The 23,835-nt window shown below is 59.0% G+C and overlaps 1 protein-coding gene across 2 annotated transcripts in view; it reads right to left on the bottom strand.

Moving 5' to 3' along the window:
• Nucleotides 1-898: 898 nt before the first annotated feature.
• Nucleotides 899-23,835, bottom strand: part of PYGB (glycogen phosphorylase B) — a 34,596-nt gene continuing 11,659 nt past the window's right edge. Inside the window, exons 3-21 of one of the 2 annotated variants that reach the window (XM_070381191.1) lie at nt 22,430-22,508; nt 21,058-21,161; nt 18,789-18,920; nt 17,164-17,275; nt 16,806-16,888; nt 15,817-15,960; nt 15,306-15,398; nt 13,779-13,925; nt 12,920-13,083; nt 12,152-12,266; nt 11,688-11,789; nt 11,018-11,165; nt 7,408-7,466; nt 5,699-5,840; nt 4,026-4,233; nt 3,439-3,573; nt 2,338-2,404; nt 1,372-1,504; nt 899-1,250 (exon numbers count right to left, since the gene is read on the bottom strand). In XM_070381191.1, the coding sequence (XP_070237292.1) occupies nt 1,186-1,250; nt 1,372-1,504; nt 2,338-2,404; nt 3,439-3,573; nt 4,026-4,233; nt 5,699-5,840; nt 7,408-7,466; nt 11,018-11,165; nt 11,688-11,789; nt 12,152-12,266; nt 12,920-13,083; nt 13,779-13,925; nt 15,306-15,398; nt 15,817-15,960; nt 16,806-16,888; nt 17,164-17,275; nt 18,789-18,920; nt 21,058-21,161; nt 22,430-22,508 (2,232 nt within the window). In that variant the 3' untranslated portion in view covers nt 899-1,185. The remainder of the gene's footprint in view (nt 1,251-1,371; nt 1,505-2,337; nt 2,405-3,438; nt 3,574-4,025; nt 4,234-5,698; nt 5,841-7,407; nt 7,467-11,017; nt 11,166-11,687; nt 11,790-12,151; nt 12,267-12,919; nt 13,084-13,778; nt 13,926-15,305; nt 15,399-15,816; nt 15,961-16,805; nt 16,889-17,163; nt 17,276-18,788; nt 18,921-21,057; nt 21,162-22,429; nt 22,509-23,835) is intronic. The other variant, XM_070381192.1, reaches the window with a different exon arrangement.

The following is a 23,835-nucleotide window of genomic DNA, read 5'->3' as shown; positions in this document are numbered from 1 at the left end:
GAGGCAGTGACAGCGAAGGGCACGGTGACGGTCACGCTTGGCCTAAAGGGCGGGCAGCAATGGGTGCTTGGGGCGCGACCGCAGACCCCCCAGCTCTGGTGGGGTGAGAGCAGAGCCCCGAGCCACCCAGGTCCGGCATGTGAGGCTGTAGAGCCTCCGGAAGCTTCCACCCCGAGCTCCCACCTGCTCCCTGGCTTCGTCCTTCCCACCACTCAGCCGCCATCCCTGGTGCCAGCCTGCCGTCTGGGTAGAATGGAGGGTGGGCTCCCCTCTGGGCCCACCAGTCCTTTTCCAGACCAGGTTTTCCTGCTGCCTCTTGCCTGACAGGCACAGGGAGGGTGCAGGCCTCGCAGAGGGCTGGGCATGCAGCCTCACCCAGCTAGGTGGGGACCCCAAGTGAAACCCCAGCATTGCCTCCCCTGGCATAAACCTCAGAAGTACTACTTTCCGTTGCTAAAACAAGGAAAGACCTCAGCTAGTTTCATTTCCTTGTGAAAAATCTTCAAAAAAGCAAAATCAAACCAATTCTGCACCAGCCAGCCTGTCCTAACCGAAGCCCTTGGTGCTGGACACAGGCGTCCTCCCAGTATCACCCTCGGTTCCCCTGGGGCCCTGCTATCTTCTCAATCTGGAAACCCCAGGTCGGGTGCCCACATGGCAGTTATGAGGACTCGGCTCGGCACACTGGACCCTGCCAGCATGGCCAGGAGGCAGAGCTGGGCTGGGAGAGACTGGATGGCCAGCCTGCATGCTGCAGAAACACACTTGCCCAAGCTTTGTCACGGCTACCTGATTGGACCCCAGAATGCAGAGGGTCAAAACTGAATACGAGCTCACACAGGTTTGTACAAGGCCGTGGGGAAGCTGAGTGGGCATCTTGGGGGGTGGGGGGGGGGCGGCGAGCCCTGTCAGTGCTTGGGACCTGCTCTCCGGCAGGCAATGAGGGGGCATCTCCACACCCCAGCCCCTCAAAGCCACCACCATGATTCCCCCAGCCCTCCTGGAAGCGGCACTGAAAGAAGCAGGGAACTAGGAAAATGCTTGGAAACAACGGGCAGAGTCAGCAAGGGGATGAAAGCTGGTCCCGAGACCGGGGCCTAGTCCCTGGGGAGGCTGGGCGGTGGGGTCTGCAGGGCAGGGGGCTCCGCACCCCAGATGTCGTGGGCGTACTCCGTGATGGTCCGGTCACTGGAGAACTTGCCCGAGCAGGCGATGTTCCTGATGACCTTCTTGGTCCACTCCTTGGGGTTCTGCAGAGGGAGGCAGACGCTTAGTGACCTTGGTCTGTTCCCAGATGTGCTTAGCCCTGGGCAGCCTGACAGAAGGCAGGCCCTCAAAGCTCAGAGCTCACTGGGAAGGGGGCCAACCCACCAGGAAGCTCCCAGGTGAGCAGACAGGGTCTGGAGCCCGAGGGCTCCTGCCAGGGCAGAGTGCACACGATGCACAGACACCCTGCCAGGAGGGGATTCACCCCCAGACTGCATCCAGCGCCAGGAGGGCGCTCCTGGAAGGGAAGCCAGGGTACCTCCTTAAGCCCGGGGTCACCTGGCCTCCCAGGCCCCCTCCTGTCCTGTCTCAGGAGGAGACTTCAGGAGCTGTTTCCTGAGTTGAGGGGGAAGATACAAGCCCCTCGGGCCGTGTCCAAGAACCTGCTTTAACAGATCTGGGCAGTGACTACCCAGCCACACCCCCATCGCCAGTGTCCCCTCCTGCGGCCATCCCTGGCCAGGTGCACGGACTATGACACCCCATCACCTCCCCGAGCTCAGGAGCTGAGTCTTCCCGAGAGGCCCCCCTGGCTGTGCCCGCTTTCTGCAGGTCACACAGAGGCGGGACCCGGGGCCAGAAGTGGAGAGCCAGCTCCAGCATGCCCGCTCTAGAGCTGCAGGCCCTCACTCTGCTCACTGGCAACGTGTCCACTGCCCTAGAAACCATTCACCTCCCTTTAAGCACAAAGGTCTTCACTGCCCACAAGCCCCGTCTCCTGCCTTGGGCCTCATGCCCTGCATCATCCCTGCCTTCCTCACTGCACGTAGGCGATCAGACCGTGGGCCAGGGCGTGGCAGCACCTCTGGGAGGCATCACCTCTGCCCCATCCACCGGCTCCGTGGCAGCGCCCAGGCTGCAGGGGCATGCGTGCTGGTGTGGACAGCAGCCTGGGCCCAAGGGTCCTAGGTAGCCCAGGCAGATACCCAGCTGAGGCGGTCCCTGAGCAAGAGAGGAAGAAGCCCAACCTGCTCTGGGCCACTAGGTCAGCTGCAAGCTCCCGGGAGTGGCCCGAGACAGCAGGACATGGTCCCACCCTGCAACTTCCCTGCCAGGGCCCAAGAACCTCACCCGGTACAGCTGGTCCACCCGGGCCTGGCACGCCACGTACGCTTCATAATCCGCAAACACCTTGAACCTGAAATGGGAGACAGGAAGCTGGGCTGGGCGGGTGGTGAAGGGGAGGTCAGGAAAAGGGCCCCCAGGTTTGGCTGGCTGCGTCTTTGTGCTCCACGGGAAGGGGTGGCCACAGTGGCTGCGCTCTGAGCAACACTGCTGTCCTGCAGACACTACTCTAGAAAAACCTTATTATAGCCCCATGCTGTTGAAAGAAACTGTGCCCGTGGATTCCAGGAACACAGATTAAGGTCCCCCTCCACCTCCAGGGGGGCCCAGGGGACGCAGGCTCCACCACCACCTGTTCTCAGGTCTCACGAGTTGACAACTGGTGATGCAGGATTTATGACACATAAACGTGTTTTGTTTACAACTGAATCGGGATCACAATTCATAGAACCCTGTAAAGTCCCTCCTGGATCCCAGAATCAGCAGGGCTGAGCGCCCAGCCCCAGGCATGCGCGGAGTTATGATCGGGTCTGACAGAAGCCAGCAGACGACATTCATTGGAATATGACAAGACTAACCCACGGGAACTGAAACTGGAATGAATAAAGGTCGATTCTCGGCCTTCAGCAGACCCGCATTTTACCAGGGTGGAGCAGAGGCCTATGGTCAAGGTAGATGGAACTGTCGACCTGTGACAAGTGAGCAAGGCTGTGCCCAGAGAAGCATCACCCCGTGTCAGTGCTTGTCATAAAACACCAACCACGTGGAGACTTATAGCCTCACAAGTTCATTCTACCTGAACCACTCCTGGACTCCCAGCAGTAGTTAACACCCAGGCTCCCTGTACCCCAGGCACATCACCTCCATCCACCCACAGAGGTGACATCACCTCCTGCTTGTCGTGCAATCCCATCACCAGGCTCCGAGGCTTGCCAAGCATGGTCAGAGGTCCCACAAGCCTGAGTGCCTGGATGTGGCCGAGCCTCTGGCCATGGGCTGAGGTGGAGGTGAGCCTCACCGAAGCCCAGGCTTTGCCCCAAATGATGTGTGGTCTTGGGCACCCTCTGTCTGACCCAGTGGTGGGGAGGGACGTAGGTCCTATCCCACCTGTCATGGTTCAGCAGCATGTTGACAACGTCCTTAAAGCAGTCGGGCTCTCGGGGGGAGAAGAAGCCGCCGTTGATCTGGTCCACAGCCTGCCGCAGCTCGGGCAAGCGGTCGTAGTACTCGTGGGCATTGTACCTGCAGGAGACCACGGACTCGTGAGCAGGTGGGGCCGGGGCCAGCCAGGTTGGGCTGGCCGCCGAGGGCACATCACCCCCAACTCCTCCACATGGTACAGACAGGTGGTGGCTGAAATGGTGCTTCAGGAGGGGCTGCTCAAAGGTTCCCGCAGAGCCCCCACCCCCAGTCTGTGCCAGGACTTTGCAGAAGAAAATAACACGTTAAGTCGGACTTGAGAGCCATCAGGGAATCTTGGGAGAGGGAGGCATGCGGCAGACACGGGACAGGGCCCAAAGTGGGCAGTGCTTGCAGGCTGACAAGGTTCCCACCATTTGGGTTCAGCCCCTGGTGCCTGTGGCCTCCCTGGGTCTCCTGAGGGATTTCAGGCAACTAGGCCAAGCTGGGACCCCCTCAAGGTATCCATGGGTGTGGGACACTTAGAGGAGATGGAGGCCTCGAGAGGGACCCACCCTTTCCGGTCTAGGGCCTCCACATCCTCCACCCGCAGACCAAAGATGAAGAGGTTCTCGGCCCCGGCCTCCTCGGCCATCTCCACGTTGGCCCCATCCATGGTGCCGATGGTGAGGGCCCCGTTGAGCATGAACTTCATGTTGCCCGTGCCCGAGGCCTCGGTGCCCGCGGTGGAGATCTGCTGCGACAGGTCGGCGGCGGGAATGACTGCGGGGAGCGGGGCACGGGCAAGACCCGTCAGTCAGGAGGCACACGAGCAACAGCAACGGCAAGGGGACACCGTGCGCTGCGCCCCCACCCACACAGCTCTCCTTCCCGACCCGCAGCCCGAGGCAGCGGGTCCACATGGAGATGCCGAGAAGCCCTGCAGTGGCAGAGGCCCTCTGTTCTAGAACCTGCAAACCAGGGCCGTACCAAAACCAGGTGGGGTATTCTTTCCCTTGTATCCTGACATCACTGCTGTCTTAGTCCATCAACCCGTAGGCTCCTTAAATGACTTCGAAAGGAATTGACTCTCACAGAAGCAGAGGACCGGGGACAGTCTTCCCGTGGCCTCATACCCAGGAGCCCCTCTGTACAGACTGGGCATGGCAGCTGAGTCACAACCCCCCGGCAGCTGGGTGGCTTCTCTCACACTCGGGTTCCTGTGAGTGTCTTGCCATGGCGGCAGGAGCGTGGCTTCCATCCTGCCTGCCTCAGCGTCCCTACTCCTGCATCCTCAGCTGGTCCTCAGGGCTGATGGATGCTGCTTCCCCGACCCAACCAACGGGCACTCAGAGTCAACCAAGTCCAGAGTCCAGCCTTGTCTTCACGGTGAGGCCCAGATGCCAGGATGGAGACACAGGCACCCCTGGCCCCTCGGGCAGAAGGACATGAGCAGACGGGATGGTGGACACATGACCACAGCAAGTCCAAGAGCTGGGGAGCATGGGGCCTGTCCCCAAGGTCAGTTCTAGGAAGTGCAAGAGCTAGCCTGGGAGTTCCAGGCGGCAAAGGGCATGAGACGTGTGAGAAGCTCAGTGAAGCACGAACCACAACCCAACCCCGCAGCCACAGATGGTGCAGGGCAGTGGCGGGATCCCAGGGATGATGCTGATGACCTAGCCGCACTGTAGGGGGAGGGAGTGTGAGAGCCTGCCCTCCACTGGACGCCTGGAGGGCAGCGTACAGTCCCTGGACCAGAGGGGCTGCGACTCGGGCCACAATTCCAGGCTCAGGTTTCCTAGCACTTCCTGCCAGGTCTCCAGAAGCGGCTGCCTTAGAAAGGCCAGTCCAGCTCAGGAGAGCCCTGCTCTGAGGCACGTGTGGCCACAGGCCCTTCTCTGGGTAGCAACACATACCCAGGACTCCTACGGTGGAGGGGCCCCAGCTAGACACCCCCAGAGCAGATGCAGGCCAGAATGAACAGGTGGGGACAAGCAGAAGCATCCTTGGGGCAGGGGGAGAGCGGGGGGGCACGGGCCACCAAGAGCGAGCCCAGGGGCAGGAAGACCAAGCTGAGGGGCAGAGGCATGAGGAGGGGAGGGCAGGAAGTACAGAGACCAGGGCCTTGGCTACCAGTCAGGGGCGCCTCTGGCTGGGGAATGTGGTGTCAGAGCCATTAATCTGCCTGGAGGCAAGACAGACCCTGACCAGCAAGGACTGCCCGTGGCATCCGGCAGGGCAGGCTCACCTTTCTCAGCCAAGGACACCCGGTAGTTTTCCAGGAAGATCACTTTGAGCCTGTCGCCCACAATCGGGTCATGGTTGATGATGTCGCCAATGGACGTGACCAGCTTGATGATCTTCTTAGCCATGTGGTAGCCGGGCGCTGCCTGCAACGGGGAAAGGGGCACACAGCACACACCCTGTGCTCGGGGCAGGGTCACTGCGGCCTGGTTTCGATGCGCCCAGCTGAGTGGCTCGGCTGCTGGGAGGGGGCCCCATGGGGGCTGAGGTCATGGCATCTGTGTGTCCTTCAACCTGACAGATGGGCCCACAAGGCGCGGCACCCCAGCCGCTCCCTTGGTGCCGATCAAGCACCTCTCATGACAGCCCCTTACCCACACGCACAGATCTGTCAGCCTCAAACTGGGGTTCCTGATTCTGGTTTGTTTTTCAGAAATGGAGAGAGGGAACAAGGATCCCTGAGGACTGACTACCAACCTCCAGGAAACACGGGGAACCCACGAAGGTTCTGGGAGATACCAGAGGGACATGGTCTGGGGGAGACACACAACCTGATTTCTGTAAAAAACTGCAGGGGAACAAAGGGGATGTGGAGGAAAACCTGTGGACAAGACGCAGCTGCCTGGCGCCATGTGAGAATCTCACCGGGTCCTGATTCAAACAAACGAGATTTCTAGTAAGACAGCCAGGCAAGTGGCCCTGGCTGGATGTTTAATGATGTGGAGGAATCTCGTCAAGTGTTGTGGATGTGATGGTGGCGTTGTGTGGTTTTGCAGGAAAACGTCACTGGGAAGACAACTAATGAAGCTCTTAGGGGTGAAATGTTACTGTTTGTAATCTACTTTGAGAAACTTCAGCAGAAGTCAGGCAACAGGTTTGTGGACATTCTTTGATTCTTTTTTCCTCTGGATTTTCGTTTCTAAAACACATTTTAAAACTTTTTGACAGTCCCCATCTCTGAGAAATGCATATGGAAATACTGACAAATGAAACAGATGCTGTGCAGAATCTGTTTCAGGAACAGTAGGAGTCGGGGTGGGGGCGTGGCTGAGACAGAACACGGCGGGTGTGAGCTGCTGCTTGAGCTGGGGGAGCCCACAGGGTGCCTCCACCTGTGCAGCTGCTCAAGTCGGAAGAGAGAATAAGCCTGTGCCCGCTTGTGGCCCCCATGAAGCAGCCGTGCCCAGGCTCCTGGGAAAGGTGGCAGAGGGTGGGGACACGGGGCCTAGAGTCCAGACCTGTGGTGGGACCCGCCAACACCCCCTGGCAACACACTGGGACTCCATGATCACGTGTCCTAAAGCACATGCCACGGTAAATAAAGCGCGTGAGGCCAGGCTGAGAGCAGGCACATCTCGCTGATGAAGCAGTCAGTGACTGGTGTCCACTCAGCACAAAGATGCAGGGGACATGTGGAACGCTGGCAGTCACACCGAGGAACGGTGCTTCCCCACTGGAGGCTGGCCCTGGGGACCCTACTGCCCTGGGCAGGCAGGGGCCCCATCCAGCTCCCTTCCTGTGGCCAAGCTGACGAGACACCTGAACGTCCTGGCCCAGAGGCACAGCTGGGGCCGGGACCTCCGGGCTTTGTGTGCAGGTCGGCGCCCAGCCACCTGCAGCATCCAGCCCAGATACAGGGACACTGCAGAAAAGCATGGTGGTCTGTATGTTCCCGCCCAACGCCAAGTAAGAGCATAGAGGCCGTCACCTCACCTTGCCCCCGATCATGACAGTCCTGGGCACAAAGGCCTGGGTCGGGTCCTTCTTTATTCCTGCAAGACAAACAGAAGACAGCCAAGTGAGACAACTGGAGCCAGATACGCCTGAGCCTTGTGCTTGCCACAGAGACGAGCATCCTCAGAAACCAGCCCAATGCAAGCGGTGCACCGCAGGAGCTTCTGTTTACAGAACTCTGCACTGTGTCCAGGTTGGTGCCAAAGGCTAACCAGAAGCAGATTCTTCCAGAAGGTTCACTGGAAAAGCTGCGCCTTTGTGTCCAGAACAGCCTAGACAGGAGCTCCTTTGGGTCTGGTGACCAGGACTGAAGGCCCTTGCGTGTGATGGGCACTCGAAAATGGGTTGACCTTGGGACAGTGGTGATTAACCTGCACAGGGTGTCAGTGAGACCCCCGAGCCCCCTCCCTACTGGGACAGAGGGTGAGAAGCCCCCCAGAGCTTTCCTGCACAGGAACAGACAGCTCGCCTCCAGCCCCAGCAGAATGAGGTGTCCTTGCCAGGCCACTGGGTTTTCAGATTTCATCGGGGTGGTGGTGTCTACAGAGGTGCGGGGCTGCCCTGAACAGTATTCACCAGGATCGGGAATCGCCCAGGAGATTTACAGGAACTGCTAAGGGGCATGGCTGATCTTTAACATCTGACCTCAGGTTCCTGTAGTCCCTGAGTTTTGAACCTTCCTGCTTCCAGATAGTGGACAAAGTGACCTAGAGAACAAGAAAAAAAAAAAAAGCCCCAAATCCACAAGCTACATTGTAAAGAAGAAAAATATGCAAACTCCAGATCACTGAGCAAGTCCTGCCGGGTCACGAGATGGGTGGGAGATGGGGCTGTGAGCGCAGGGTCTCAGGAATCCCGGCCTCATGGGGAGGGAGGGGACGAGGCAGGCAAAGAGCCCCTGAGGGCTGGGCGGGTGGACTATGTCAGCCCCTTTCCCACAGGGAAACCTCGGAAAGGGGCCTGGACAACCTGGTGGGCAGAGGCCCACAGGCCATGATGCCTCCTGAGCCAGCCTGGAATTAGAGCCACAGAGGGGGGGACACGGCCACAGAGAGGGGACACAGCCTCAGAGAGGGGACACGGCCTCAGAGAGGGGACACAGTCACAGAGAGGGGACACGGCCTCAGAGAGGTTCACGGCCTCAGAGAGGGACACGGCCTCAGAGAGGGGACATGGCCTTGGAGAGGGGACACGGCCTCAGAGAGGGACGCTGCCACAGACAGAGGACATGGCCTCGGAGAGGGGACACGGCCTCGGAGAGGGACACGGTCACAAAGAGGGGACACGGCCTCAGACAGGGGACATGGCCTTGGAGAGGGGACACAGCCTTGGAGAGGGACACTGCCACAGACAGAGGACATGGCCTCGGAGAGGGACACGGTCACAGAGAGGGGACACGGCCTCAGAGAGGGAACACGGCCTCGGAGAGGGACACGACCTCAGAGAGGTTCACGACCTCAGAGAGGGACATGGCCACGGAGAGGGGACATGGCCTCGGAGAGGGAACACGGCCTCAGAGAGGGGACACAGCCTCAGAGAGGGACACTGCCACAGAGAGAGGACACGGCCTCGGAGAGAGGACACGGCCTTAGAGAGAGGACACGGCCTCGGAGAGGGAACACGGCCTCGGAGAGGTTTACAACCTCAGAGAGGGGACACGGTCACAGAGAGGGACATGGCCTCAGAGAGGGGACACGGTCACAGAGAGGTTCATGGCCACAGAGAGGGACATGGCCTCAGAGAGGCATCTGGAGCTGGGAGGCCTGCAGTGCCCTGAGCTCACGAGGCTCCGGCCAGGGCCTTGATGCAGCTCCTCCGACCCCAACACACAGCTTCGCCACAGACAAGGGAAGTGGAAGCCGACCCCCGTAAGTCTCCAGCCTATGAGGATGGTCAACGCAGACGGGAGACCACAGCCCAAAACACAACACCAAGGTGGGGGAAAACACAGGCCACAAGGCAGAACGGCCCCATGAGGTGCGACCCGATCACAGAAAGCACAGGGAGGAGAAACAGGCAGAGAACAGCACGGAGACAGGAGCAGCAGACAGCACGGGGCAGAAAAGAGGGGAGCGAGCCCACCACGAGCAGAACGACGGTGGGAGAAAACCCCAACCCCACACCGCACCAGAGCCCCAGGAGGAGAAAGCCGGATCCGGGTTTCCACGTATTTCAAGGCAGTCCTTAGACAGGAGAGAAGACACCAGCCAACACGCTCAGAGGGCCTCGAGCATGGAGAGAACTGACTGGATGGCCAGCGACAGCTGAGCCGGACGAACTGGCCAAGAGAGCTGCCCCGAGGACCACCCTCCTGACTGCGCTACCTCAGGAAAGAGCGAGGCCGAGGACATCACCTCAGCCCAGTCACCCTTCCTGGGAAAGGCCACCGACGCCGCGGACACAGAAAACCCCGGGTCGCAGGAACCAAGCAGAGGGGTGACTGGACGGCCCTCACAGCAGACTGGGACCCAAGTCAGGGCACGGTGAGGGGGCTGCCCTGGGGAGACCACAAGCACACCCCGGTGCACACACACACCGGTGGATGAGTGGGTGGGGGCGCACGCCCTGTCAGTCCCGTCAGAACGCTGCCAAGGCCCCGAGCAGGGGCAGTTCAGGGGGCAGTAGGTGGCCCTGGCCACCAGAGGGGGCGGGGAGGGAGGGCAGGCCTCTGGGAGACCCGACCCGCTGCTCAGGAGCAGGGGACTCGGGGGCACTGCTGGGGCAACGACAAAGGAAATGCAGGAAATCGCAACTGTGAAAGGAAACCCCGGCTCAAAACACAGTCTCCGGGAACTGCCGTCTCCGACCCAGGAGATGCCTGGGTCACACGCACGGGAGGGCGCTCCCCTGGGCCTTTTCTGAGCACTGGGTCAGAGCCGCTGAACCGAAACCAGCATCTGAACTGTCTCATGAGTGACCGGGTGGGGCCCTGGGGACCAAGTCTCCCTCGTGGGAACTGGGGAGCTGACATTCTCTAGAAGAGCTGTATTTGCGGTTCCTTTGTTTTCAAAATTAAGATTCACTTTACTATTTTACTATTAATATTACTATGTTACTACTGCTGCTGCTATGTTACTATGTTACAAAATTTAAAAAACCTTGTGGGTTTCCTTGAGGCTTTATTACCTCATTTATAGAACTAGAAAATGTTCATAGTGACTTTGTGGTTAGGGAGCTCTTTGATTCACATTTGCTTCAAAATTAAATGCCACTTAAACGTTACTAGTTTAAGGCGTACAGATGTAACATACTATTCCATCTTCCAAGAGTGCACTTTAAATGCCTCCCTTGCTGAGTAAAGTGTCTCCAGGTAACTGTAAACAAGTCTAATAATAACTAAATGTGAAAGAAAGGCTACACAGAGAACCTAGGACACAGCCTCCAGGGACCCCAAGGCCCCACCCCAGAGGTAGGGCGTCCCCTGGGCCTCAAGCTCCCCAACCTCTGAGCTCACATCTCACTCCTTGTAGCTGCTCTGCTGTGAATACAGGAAACCAGAAGTCGCTGCTTAAAGCGAACGTGTCACGTCAGATCAAGCGCGTGAGAAAAAGGCCTGGTCCATGGCAGGGGGTGCGGGCAGGACACTCACGGTTGTACAAGGTGACCACGTGCAGGCAGTTGAGCAGCTGCCGCTTGTACTCATGGATCCTCTTCACGTGCACGTCGAACATGGACGAGGGGTTGACCTTGACCCCATACTGCTTCTCCAGGAAGGCGGAGAACTTGACCTTATTTTCCTGGGAGAACAGAGGTAAGGACAGTGGGGTGTCCACAGAGCTGAGCCTGTGAGCCCGTCAGAGACACGGTAGGGAGGGGCCGCCCCAGGGAGGACACGGTCCACGTGGGCAGAAGCGGGGAAGCATGACCCTGAGAGTGGATCCGCACGAGAGCTCAGAGCTAAGCGAGAAACCAGACCAACAAGCAAACCCTGGGAGAGAAGCGAGGGTGAGAAAAGCAGAAAGAGGAGACGAGAAGACGGGCGGAGACCCTGAAGTGAACACTATTTCTGGGCCCCCAGGGCCAGGCCAGTGGCGTAGCAGAGGGTCAGTCTCGGTCTTCAGAGGCCGCCCAGAGAGCCAGCCTGCCTGGCCGTGAGGCGGCTGTGGGGGGCCTGGGGGCACAGACAGTACCTCGAGTGGAGATGCGGGGCCTGCGTCTATTCCCACGTGCTTCCCCCGCAGACAAGCTCTCCCAGAGGACCCAGGGCCCCTCCACAGGGCCGAGTGGGGGCTGGGCTCCTGGCCCCATGCCAGGCCTACCTGCTTGACCTGGGCCACGTCCCTGATGAGTGCCTCGTCCCCGACCAGTGGCAGCAGCTTCTTCAGTTGGCTCAGGTCTGTCAGGAAACCCTCCCCGATTCTCTGCAGAACCGTGAGGGATACACAGCTTCTGCGCTCTGTGTCCTCTTTGGCCGCTCATCTCCACCACACCCCCTCCCAGGAGATCTTGTACACCGGGGCCGCTCAAGAACAAGGGAACAACTCAACAATGACCCCATTCCCAGCTCACACATCTCGTCAGGACTCACAAGCTGGACCTGAAGCCCAGGACCCCCTCTGAACTCCTGCACGGACTGCCAGGGCTGCCGACCAACCGCCAGGCTGGTCACACCTGTGGGCGGCAGTGCCCACCCTCCACTGATCTAGGAGCCCCCACTCTCCATACACAAGGGGGTGGGTCGCACCCACACAGCCCCAGGTGGGCCCAGGGGCACCGGCCTCACCTCCACGATGGTTTCTGCCAGCCCCGGGTTACACAGGAGCAGCCAGCGGCGGGGCGTGATGCCGTTCGTCTTATTCTGGAACTTCTCGGGCTCCAGCTCGTAAAAGTCCTTAAAGCTAAACACACAGACCACAGGCGACTCGGCAAACGCTGGTTGGAACAAGGTGGGCAAAGGGCACAGGGCCCTCTGGAGGGCCCCGGACCCAGCCTCGCTGTCTGTCTCCCCAGGAGCCCAACCACCCCGGCAGGTGGCTGGAGCCTGGCCTCCTCCCACTGGTCCTGACAGCGGGCCGCGGACAGACAGTGGGGATAAAACGGTACATCACACAAAGCCTCAGGCCAGCCCTGAGGATGAAGGCCACTGGGCGCTCACGGCAGGTGTCCCACTCGAGGACTGGGATGAGGACTGAAAGACGGAATTCTGAGATCCCGTCCCATGGAGAGGGGCTGGAGCAGGGAACCTGCCCTCGGAATCCCTCGTTCCTCTCGGGGATGAGCCCCAGCCCTGACCTCAGCCCTGACCTCCCCCCGTCTGGCCCGGGGCCCCTCATCCCCAGGCAGGTGCTCCAGGAGCAGATCTTCTGCCTGGAGAGACGGAGAACACTGACAGCCGGAGGGGCTCCTAGTGACAAGAGGGCTCACCCCCAGCATCGTCCATCGAGCCAGAGGCTCACCCTCCCACCACTGAGCTCTGGGTGGTTACCAGCCTCAGCCACTGTGCTGCAGGTGGCAGGGATGGGGTGGGAGCCGAAGGGCGCCCCCCACTCACACTGACTGCCTCACGATCTCCGAGTGGATCCTTGCCACACCGTTCACGGCGTGGGACCCAATGACACACAGGTGCGCCATGTTGATCCGCTTGCAGTCCCCTTCCTCGATCACCGACATCCTCCTCAGGCGGTCCACGTCTCCAGGGAACAGGGCGGCCACATGCTACAAGGACAGAGCAGTGAGCAGGAGGGCGGGGGCTGCTCCCTCAGGCAGGCTAGAACCCAGGCTGGCTAGCCCTGAGCACAGGGCTGCCTGGGCCCAGGGAGCCGTGGGCTCAGCCCGTGGACTTGGCGGAGCTGAGCAGGTGCCGTGTGACCCACAGGAAGAGATGAAGATGCTGCACCCGGTGGCCCAGGCAGGATATAACCACAGTCTAGCAGTGAGAACAGCCACTCTTTCACCAAAAGATCAAAAGGAGGAAAATCATCACACCTGAACCCTAAGTCCCCCCGTTCCTGTACCAGCATCCTCTCTATGCGTGACAGAGAAAAGACACAGGTGACTTTTCCCCATCACCCAAACGCTGCAGTGATGTCTCAGGACAAAGGCCTCTGGCGTGCCAGGAACAGACACTTACATCTGAACCTCCTCAGATATGGGAAAAAGGGCTCCCCCTAACCCCGAAAGCAGGGCTCCCAGTGTGGGGACCAGCCACCATCTCTGCCAAGGGCTAGCACCCAGGCACCAAGTCCTCTGTGAGCAGAGGCTATTCTGTTCAAGAAGCACCTGTTTCAGGCCTGACAGTCCGATATGGAGTGGAGAAGAGGGCTCAGGGGAGCAGGCGCGGCCCTCCTCCCCCCATCACAACAGGATGGGCGGGCCCTGCAGGTGCACCCCCGCTGCCCCGCCATGCTCACGTCCAGGTGCCTCTGATTGATGGCGTAGATGATGTCCAGGTGCCGCGGCAGCAATTTCTCAAACATGGACACTGGCCAGCGCTCCAAGGCCTCAGGCAGCACCGTGTGGTTGGTATATGCACAAGTCTTCTTTGTGATTTCCCAGGCCTGTGAAAATCCATAAACCCCACAGTGTTCAGAGAAGACCAGTTCGCAACACTCCAGAACACCCCACAATGAACAGAGAAGACCAGCTCACAACACTCCAGAAACCCTACAGTGTTCAGAGGAAGACCAGCTCGCAACACTCCAGACAGCCCACAATGAACAGAGAAGACCAGTTCACAACACTCCAGAAACCCCACAATGAACAGAGAAGACCAGCTCACAACACTCCAGAAACCCCACAGCGTTCAGAGACCAGCTCGCAACACTCCAGAACACCCCACAATGAACAGAGAAGACCAGCTAGCAACACTCCAGAACACCCCACAATGAACAGAGAAGACCAGCTCCCAACACTCCAGAACACCCCACAATGAACAGAGAAGACCAGCTCACAACACTCCAGAAACCCCACAGTGTTCAGAAACCAGCTCACAACACTCCAGAACACCCCACAAAGCTCAGAGAAGACTAGCTCACAACGTTCCAGGACACCCCACAGTGAATAGAGAAGACCAGCTGCCAGACGCCAAGCTGAGGGCCACGTGTAGGGTCAGAGGCAGGTGCTCAGATGCCACCAGGAAGGGCCCTGCCAGCTGCATGTCTCTGCTCTGGGGCCTGGAGCTTCCCAGACCCGTGGTGAGTGCTTTGCCCCTTACTCTCCTGATGTGACCCAGCACATACACCAAACCGATTCACTCTCCTGTCGTGACCCAGGACATACACGGAACCAAGCACCTCTTTGCTACCTGGGAATCGCCCGTTTCCTCTGCAAACCCGACAGAGCTCCAGGCAGCTTTATTTCCACCAAACTGACTTCACACCCGTGGTCCACGGACAGCTGGTGAAGAGCGCGGCCCCGCCCTCTGCTGGCCAGAGGTGAACTGCACCGGCTCAGCCCCACCCACAGGTGCACCCCAAACCAGAAAGGGGCTCTGGCACTAAAAAAGGGGGTAAAATGGCTTTATATGTTGATTTAATTTAGTGATATCAAGAAAACCCCTCTAAAGAGTCTAGGACCAAAATAAGTGAGGTGAGGAGAACAAGCCTATAAATAAACGATGTATTTCTGTAAGCTGAACACCTCTGGGTCTTTGGCCACAGTTCCAAGATGACAGAGCATACATGAGAAGCTCCGACAAGTGTCAGAATCCTTTTCTTGTCCAGAAAACCGCTCTTCTCTGGCCTTTGCCCTGCTGACTGTACTCAGCACTCTGCCCTCGGGAGAAACCCCAGAGCTGCTCCTGTACATCCTCCTTCCCCCGGCCCTGTCTTCCCAGCGACAGCATCCCTCTCTTCCCGAGGCCCCCAGGGAGGCCCCGCTCCGTGTCCCAGGACCAGCCCAGTCCTCGGCCCTGCAGCAGGGCGGGGCACAGAGCTCACCTTGTCCCAGTCCACCTTCTCCACGTCCACCAGGATCCGCATGAGCTCGGGGATGGCGAGCGCTGGGTGGGTGTCGTTCAGCTGGATGGCCACCTGCGTTGACACAGGGTGACCCCTTCAGTCCTCTCGACCGGTCGTGCAGAACTGGGGTCCTCAGCTGCCTGCCCACGGAGCCTGGTCACGGGGCCGGCCGCGGGCAGTGGACGGCGCGGCACGGGCTCTGGGTCCCAGTGTGGAGCACGGGCCGAGGAGCAGGGAGCAGGTCACCTCGGAACGCTGCTCCCGCCTGGCAGACGCGGGTGGCTGGCCTCTCCACTGAGCCTGCAACCTGGCTGCTCTGCCCGACAGGGACCTTCACAGCATCGCAGGCCCGGTCCTCGGAGGACATGGAGACCCAGGCTGCAGAGCCGCTGCCCACCAAGCCCGGCCCAGCCCGCTGTGGCCGGAAGGAGGAGGCCCCGCCCGGAAACGGCCGGCTTCGCCTCCCAGCTCAGCCCCTCTGCAAGCGCACCTTGTCTGGGAACGTCTCGAAGGAGGTCCTGACGGGGTCGCGGCAGCCGAACTTGGACGACTTGAAGCGCCGTATGATGTCCTGCAGGGTGGCGGCCACCACAAAGTACTCCTGCTTCAGCCGCAGCTCCTTCCCCTCGAAGAACTGCAGACACGCCCAGAGGACAAGTCTGGGCTCAGCCTTGGCCTTGGGCCCTGGGGCCCCCAACCCAGGGAGGGGCCCCCAACCCAGGGAGGGGCCCCCAACCCAGGGAGGGGCCAGGCTGGGGTCCAGCCCAGATCTGGGGCCAAGGTCAGGTGACCCTCAGACAGGGAAGGAGTGCAGCCAGGAGGGGGTCACAGCGCCCTGCGACGGGCCAAGGCCAGGAACACAACCTCTGGGGTGCAGGCGTCCGGAGGCCTCACGCCTGAAGCGGGAGACTCTGCTTGCAATCTTGTGGGGTAGGATGGGGAATGGGGGGCATTTTCCTGTGAGCCCTTCAGCCCAGAGTCTTGTGCTGCGGTGTGCACATATTTCGCTGGTAAAATAGAAACCACACCCACCGAGCTGGCCCTGAGGGCTCGTCTGCTAAGAATCTGGGGGCTGTGGAGCACGTGGCTGAGACCCCCATCTCACATGTAGGGAAACGCCTACAAAGCTTTTCAAACCACAATCGTGTGGGTCTCAAGGCGTCACTACAGGATAGGCACTGCCGGGCCCACCCGACAAGTGCACCCCCCGATTCTCAGGGAGCCACACCAGGTGCCGAAGAGCAGACTCCAGCGGCAGGTGAGGTGAGGGCTCTGTGGCCATCTTTACGGGGAGGACTGGAGGTGTGAGGCCGGGGGCTCCTGGGCCCCGTCGGGGATGCCGTGTCTGTCCTCACTCTCAGGAGGTCAGCTGAGACCAGTGTGAGGTGCAGGGGGGCCCTGATGGAGCCCAGCTTCCTGCACTGAGAGGCAGCACAGATGAGAGTCCCGTTTCCCCCTGGTACGGCAGCAGCTGCTCACGTTGTCGTTGGGATACAGGACCCTGGAGATGTTCTCGGCCAGGTTCCGGTCCAGGACCGCCTCGATGTAGCCGCCCACGTTGACTGAGGGCAGAGAGCGGGGTGAGGACCCTCAAGCCTGTCAGGCTCGCAAGCGCCCTGATGGGTCTGAGGACAAGCACTCCCGAGCAGAAGGTGCCCCACGGTTGCTCTGCTGCCCAGCCCCTCCCAGCCCCAGGCCCTGGCTCTTTCTGGAGGGAAGCCTAAGGCTCACGGGAAACCTGCCCTCAGCCCTCCCGCGCTGGGGAGCCCTGTGGGCTGTGAGTGCAGCTGGGGTCAGTCTGGGATCAGGCCCCAGGTGGGGACAGGAGGGGACGCACAGTCGTGGAGCTTGAAGTCGTTGGGCGCCTTGGCGGACCACAGCCTCATGGTGTTGACGGTGTCGTTCTTGTAGCCTGGCACCGGGGTGTCGTACGGCATGGCCAGCACCACCTGCCAAGGCAAAGCGTGGTCCCCAACCTGGGCCGTGCCCCCCGAGGCTGGGGTGGCTCCCTCACAGAAGCAGCCTCCTGCTGGTGGCTGCCACCCACCCTCCTCTGGCTTCTCTCCTCCCTCCTCGAACAACACCAACCGCTCTCCAGGCCTCCTTAAGCTCCTACCTTCCACACCAGTGTCCATGGTCACCTGGCCCTGGGCAGCCCCTCCTCCCGCATCCTTGGCCTCCGCCCTCCACACCTGCCCTCTCGTCCCTCAACTCTGCGTGGGCAACTTTGATTTCGAGACTCGCTTAGCCTCGCCCCGCACACAGCCGCTATTTCTGACCATGCTCCATGTCTGTGGAGGCTCCTTCTATGGCCTTGACCTCGAACTTCAGCAAACCAAAGCAGCCTGTGTGCTCCCTGCTCCCCATCCCCGTGTACCCGGAAGCATCAGAGTGCTCTAGCCAACAGAGGCGCCCCCACCTCGGGTCCTCGCTGCCCTCGGGCCCTCCTGTGGGGCTGCTCACACTCAGGTCCACTTCCGAGGGTGGCTTCAGGGTGTGAAGGCAGCTCCCAGAGCCACAAAGGACTGGGTGGGGGGCTATACCCCAGTCTCATCCTTCCCTTCCATCTCCCCACAACCCTGTCCCTGACCCTGGCCTCAACCAGCCCTGCGAAGCATCTGCAAACCGCTCCGGCCCTCTCCACGGCCCGGCCCCATGGGAAGGCCCTCATCACATCCCACTGGGGTCTCCAGGCCTTTGTTCACTCGCACACACCTAGAAGACCAGACCCCTTCCCCACTTTTTAAAATTAAATACAACTTATTCTGGCATCTTGGGCTGCCGGCCTGCCTGGCCTGAGTCCCAGTTCAGACTTGAATCTGGACAGCCCACAAGAACAGCTGTGGCTCACGGGTTGCCCTATTTTTCCTCATCTGCCCAGATCACTGGACAGCGGACTCTTTCTTACTCACTGCAAACTATCCCCCCACCGCCGTCCCCTACAAAGCCCTCCTCTGACCCTCCCGCCATCTCTGAGCTGGGGGGACTCTGCGTGTGTGCCCGTCGGGGCCAGCACCGTGCTCCTCCAGCACCTGGTGTTCCTGCTCTGGTCCCCCTACCAGGGCCCAGCTGGGTGGGGATGCTCCATTCTGCGACATCTGCCCAGGGCTCCCTGCCCAGGGTACTGATGGCTCCAAATAATCAGTGAGCCACACCGGGAGACCCTACTGAGAGCCAGGGCTACACAGTGAGTGAGCGCTGGACCCTGGGATGCAGAGCTGTTCTCACCACCCACCCCCCCAGTACCCTGTCCCTCCAGGCACCAACCTGCTCACCACAAAACACCCTGAGACACAGCTCCTGTTTAACTACAGATGTAGCTTCATGGTTGGGGTCTGAACCGTCCCGACCAAGTGTGTGGGGAGTCAGCTCCCACAGGGAAGCCCCAAGGGAAGCCCCTGACATGAGGCAAGTTGAGGGTCCCTGTGCTCAGCCCCCCTCCCCAGGAAGCGCCTGTGGTACCTGCGTGTCCAGCCAGCGCACGCCTTCGGGGCTGTGCTCCACGCGCCCATAGAAGTGCACGGGCAGCATGTACTCCGGCCGCGCCTTCTCCCAGGGGTTCCCATAGCGCAGCCAGTCGTCGGCCTCCTCCACCTGAAGGGGCGGCAGGTGAGAGGGGCGCAGCATGTGAAGGGGGGCGGCAGGTGAGGGGGGCGGCAGATGAGGGGGGCAGGTGAGGAGGCAGCAGGTGAGGGGGCAGGTGAGGGGGCAGCAGGTGAGGGGGCAGGTGAGGGGGCAGCAGATGAGGGGGCAGGTGAGGGGGGCGGCAGGTGTGGGGCGGCAGCTGAGGGAGGCAGGTGGGGGGGCAGCAGCTGAGGGGGCAGGTGGGGCGGCAGATGAGGGGGCAGGTGAGGTGGCGGCAGGGGGCGGCAGATGAGGGGGGCGGCAGGTGAGGAGGAGTGAGGGGGGGGCGGCAGCTGAGGGGGCGGCAGCTGAGGGGGCAGGTGAGGGGGCAGGTGAGGGGGCGGCAGGTGAGGGGCGGCAGGTGAGGTGAGCGGCAGGTGAGGGGGAGGCAAGTGAGGGTGGGAGGCAGCAGGTGAGGGGGCAGCAGGTGAGGGGATGGCAGGTGTGGGGGCAGGTGAGGGGGTGGCAGGTGGGGCGGCAGGTAAAGGGAGGGCAGAGGTGGGGGCAGCAGGTGAGGGGGTGGCATGGCAGGTGAGGGCAGGTGAGGGTGGGGGGGCAGCAGGTGAGGGCAGGGGGGTGGCAGGTGAGGGTGGGGGTAGTGAGGGGGGCAGCAGGTGAAGGGAGGGCGGAAGGTGAGGGGGGATGGCAGGTGAGGGGGACAGCAGGTGAGGGGGGGCATGGCAGGTGAGGGTGGGGGGGCGGCAGGTGAGGGTGGGGGGGCAGCAGGTGAGGGCAGGGGGGTGGCAGGTGAGGGTGGGGGGGCGGCAGGTTGAGGGTGGGGGCGGTGGGGGGGGCGGCAGGTGAGAGGGGTGGTGGTCCTGGGCATCAATGGGCCCCGCCCCCCACCCACATCACCACGCCACCAGATGATGAGCCCCAGCATGGAAACACAACTGCAGTTGATTTACAAGGTAAAGATTCCCAATTCTGGTCAAGGCTCTCGATTTAAAAGTGAACGCTTTGAACTATTAGGGCTTCCCTGGTAGCTCAGCTGGTAAAGAATCAGCCTGCAATGCAGGAGACCCTGGTTCAATCCCCGGGTCGGGAAGATCCACTGGAGAAGAGATAGGCTACCCACTCCAGTATTTTTGGGCTTCCCTTGTGGCTTAGCTGGTAAAGAATCTGCCCGCAATGCGGGAACCTGGGTTTGATCCCTGGGTTGGGAAGATCCCCTGGAGAAGGGAAAGGCTACCCACTCCACTATTCCGGCCTGGAGAATTAATTCTATGGACTGTATAGTCCATGGGGTTGTAAAGAGTCGGACATGACTAAGCAATGTTCACTTTCACTTTTGGACTATTAAAAAAATTCATATAAAATGCAGAAAAACAGATCAAAATAAAAAGACATTAAGAATGCTTTGAATTCAGCAGTAAAAGGGAGAAGTCCTGAGGCGCACTGATGAACCTCGAGATGTCACTCGGAGTCCACACACCACTCCATCTACATGACGTGACCGGGACAATCAGGGCACGAAAGAAAGACGGCTCTGGCTACACCACACGTCCAGGACAACCAAGTCACAGAGACAGAAAGGAGGCAAGTCCCAAGAAGGAGCATTTGGGCTGTGGTTTGGGGACAGTGTGTGGCTGAGGTTACTGCTTCCTGAGTCCCTCTCTCAGGACTCTACAGAAGACGAGCCCCTTCTGCCTGGGGCAGGCAGACACTCATCAGAACTGGTCCTGCCTTTGACTTCCTGGTGGCAGGAAGGTGTTCCTTCCCTGTATGTCAGTGAGATTCCAACGTCAGAGCCTGGTCCCCTCTGTGGAGCAGGACCACGGGCTGTCTGCAGAAGCAGCATCTTCCCAAATACAAGAGGCCCAGCTGGGCTCTGGCCTGAGCCCGCCAGACGTCCTGTCGCCACACAGAAGCCATGTGCAATGAGAACACATGGGCGACAGGCCCTGCTGGCTGAGGGGATGGCATGCAGATCACGGAGCACCCGGGGCCCTCAGCACCACCCACCCCCGTCCCCTCCGCTCTGCCAAGGGCTGGAACGCAGCCTCCCTGGAGGAGCAGAAAGTCCAGAAGCAGACCTGACAACGCCTGGTGACTTTCTTGTGTGCCCGAGGGCCGCAAGTGGGCAAAGGAAGAAAACCACACCCACCTGCCAGCCATTGACAATCTTCTGGTTGAAAATCCCAAACTCATAGCGGATCCCGTAGCCGTACGCCGCCAGGCCCAGGGTGGCCATCGAGTCAAGGAAGCAGGCTGGAAGTCCAAACACAGGGACAGTCAGCAGATTCGAGGCCTCTGAGCCCAGGCCTGGACACCGAGGCAAGCAGACACCCCGTGTTGGGGGGAAGCCCCCAGGTGGCAGGCAGTAGCTCCGTGGGGACCTGTTGGCCTCAGGTCTCGTGAAAAGGAAAGGCTGAGGCTGCTGGGCCACCGCTGAGGCTCTTTCGCCTAAGAGCCTACGGCCAAGACAGCATCAACATGGGGACTACTTGGGGGCATGGGAAGGGGGACGAACACAAAGGACACGGCCAAACTCGGCCCATCTCCACACACCGTCCCCACCCTCAAGTGGGGTGCACAGGGCCTTTCCCCGGATGCGGGGCAGACCCAGCCCAGGGTGAAGATCTGTGGGATGTTTCATCTGCCAGAAACATGCTGCACTTATAACGTCTGCAGAATTTAACTTGAATTTAATTTAATTTAATTTAATTTAACTTGAATTCTGAAAGCATAAACACACACACACGCACACAGCAATGTTAGGGCATTTGCTCCCTTCACAGGAGGACGCCTCTCAGAAGGGGCAGGCGGGGCCATCGCATGGTACTGTAAACTCTGAGGCCCCACACACTCCAGGGAGGCACAGAATCGATCCTCTCTGCTCCAGAAGCTCCGGGCCCAAGAGCCCAGCAGGACACAGCGTGATCCAGTTTCACTGGGGCTGCTGCTTCCGCTTCTGAGTTCTTAACCCAGCTCCTTCGCCCCATAAAGGCCGGCAAAAATAATTAAAACAGGCGGGGGAAAAAATACCCCAAACTAAAAAACACCAAACTGAGGCTGCTCTCCAATTGGGTGAGAAAGGAGCGACAGCTCCGAGAGGAAGAGCTCTGCCTCTTCGGGGCAGTCAGCTCACTGCAGTAAGGCAGGAGCAGGTGCTTTAAGTTGGGCTATGTTCGTAAATATGTGTGTGATTCTATCCCTGTTCTCCTCCCAATCAGGAAGGTGGTAGGTATGTCGGAAACCTCTCTCTGCACCAGGTCCCAGGACTGGCAAATCTGGTCTCCATAATTATGAAGCACCCCTTGTATGAAAGAGAATAGTATAAGTTGATTTTTTTCTTCCTACTGGTGGCAAAGATTTCGACCTGGAGGATACACTGTCCCATCCACTCTGAGATACAAATCTGCCCTGACAGGCCAGCGCTGGGAGCACGGCTGACCTTGGCCTCTCCATATGCAAGTGAGCACACTGACCAAGTGCCGTGTCAGGAAAGGCCTGTCCTGGACGGGGGCCGGGGTTACCTGCCAGCCTCCCCAAGCCTCCGTTCCCGAGGCCAGCGTCCTCTTCTATTTCCTCCAGTTCTTCCAAGTCCAGCCCCAACTGTGAACAGAAACAGAGGTAACATTTTAATAGTACTTCATATTTTCCCTCAAGTAATAGGTGGAAAGATATTTAAATCCTGTGAGCTTGTAGCAATCAGAGGTTAGAGGCTGCTTTCTTTTAGACTTGAGAACCCAACATTAAAATTTGGTGTTACGATGTGGGGAGAAGGGAATGCTCCTATCCTGCTGGTGGGAATATAAATTGGTACAGCCACTGGGAGAGTAGTATGGAGGTTTCTCAAAAAATTAAAAAGAGAACTACCATATGATCTTGCAATCCTACTCCTAGGCATATATCAGTCAGAAGAAAACTCTAACTGGAAAAGACATGTGCACCCCGATGTTTGTTGCAGCACCTTCACAACAGCCAAGACATAGAAACAACAACCTAAATGTCCATGGAAAGATAAATGATAAAGAAGGTGTGGAATATTACTCACCCATAAAAAAGAACGAAATAGTGCCATTTGCAGCAACACGGATGCAACTAGAGATTATCATAGCAAACAAAATAAGCCAGACAAAGATAATTACTATGTGATATTACTTGTATGTGGAAACCAAAAAACAGTGCAAATAAACTTATTTGTAAAATAGGAACTCTGGCCACTTGATGCAAAGAGCTGACTCACTGGAAAAGACCCTGATGCTGGGAAAGCCTGAAGGCAGGAGGAGAAAGGGGACAACAGAGGATGAGATGGTTGGATGGCATCACCAACTCAATGGACATGAGTTTGTGCAAACTCTGGGAGACAGTGAAGGATAGAGGAGTCTGGCAAGCTGTGCAGCTTGGCCAAAGAAAAAGAAAAGAGATATCTAGTGAAATATTCACACGTGAACTATTAAGACATTTGATATTGGCTCTTAAATAACTTGGGAGTGGTGGGGCTATACAGGAAATAAGACCAGCCATGACTTGGGCTTGAAGACTAAGGAGGCCAGGTGATGATGGTGTGTGAAGACATTCATCACAGCAGACAATTTCCATGTATGTTTTAACTTCCCTGTAATTTTAAGTGTGTCCTTGATGGCACACTCAGGAGAGAGTGGCTTCTTATGAATTTCTAGTTTTTAGCGGAACCCGCTCTGGAACTGGAGCCTGGGGTGAGGCAGCAGTGGGATGTTTTTTTCTTTTTTTAAACATTTTTTTAAAAGTCTTTATTGAACATGTTACAATATTGCTTCTGTTTTATGGTTTTTTGGCCGTGAGGCATGTGGGCTCTTAGCTCCCGGTACCTCCTGTTTTGGAAGGTCAAGTGTTAACCTGTGGACCACCAGGGAAGTCTCGCATGTTTTATTTTCACACTGCACTTTAACTGTGGAGC

Source organism: Bos mutus, chromosome 13, assembly GCF_027580195.1.
Source record: "Bos mutus isolate GX-2022 chromosome 13, NWIPB_WYAK_1.1, whole genome shotgun sequence".
In the NCBI taxonomy this organism is placed as follows: Eukaryota; Metazoa; Chordata; class Mammalia; order Artiodactyla; family Bovidae; genus Bos; species Bos mutus.
Note: the sequence above shows the minus strand (reverse complement) of the source record. Positions and strands in the feature narration are given on the sequence as shown.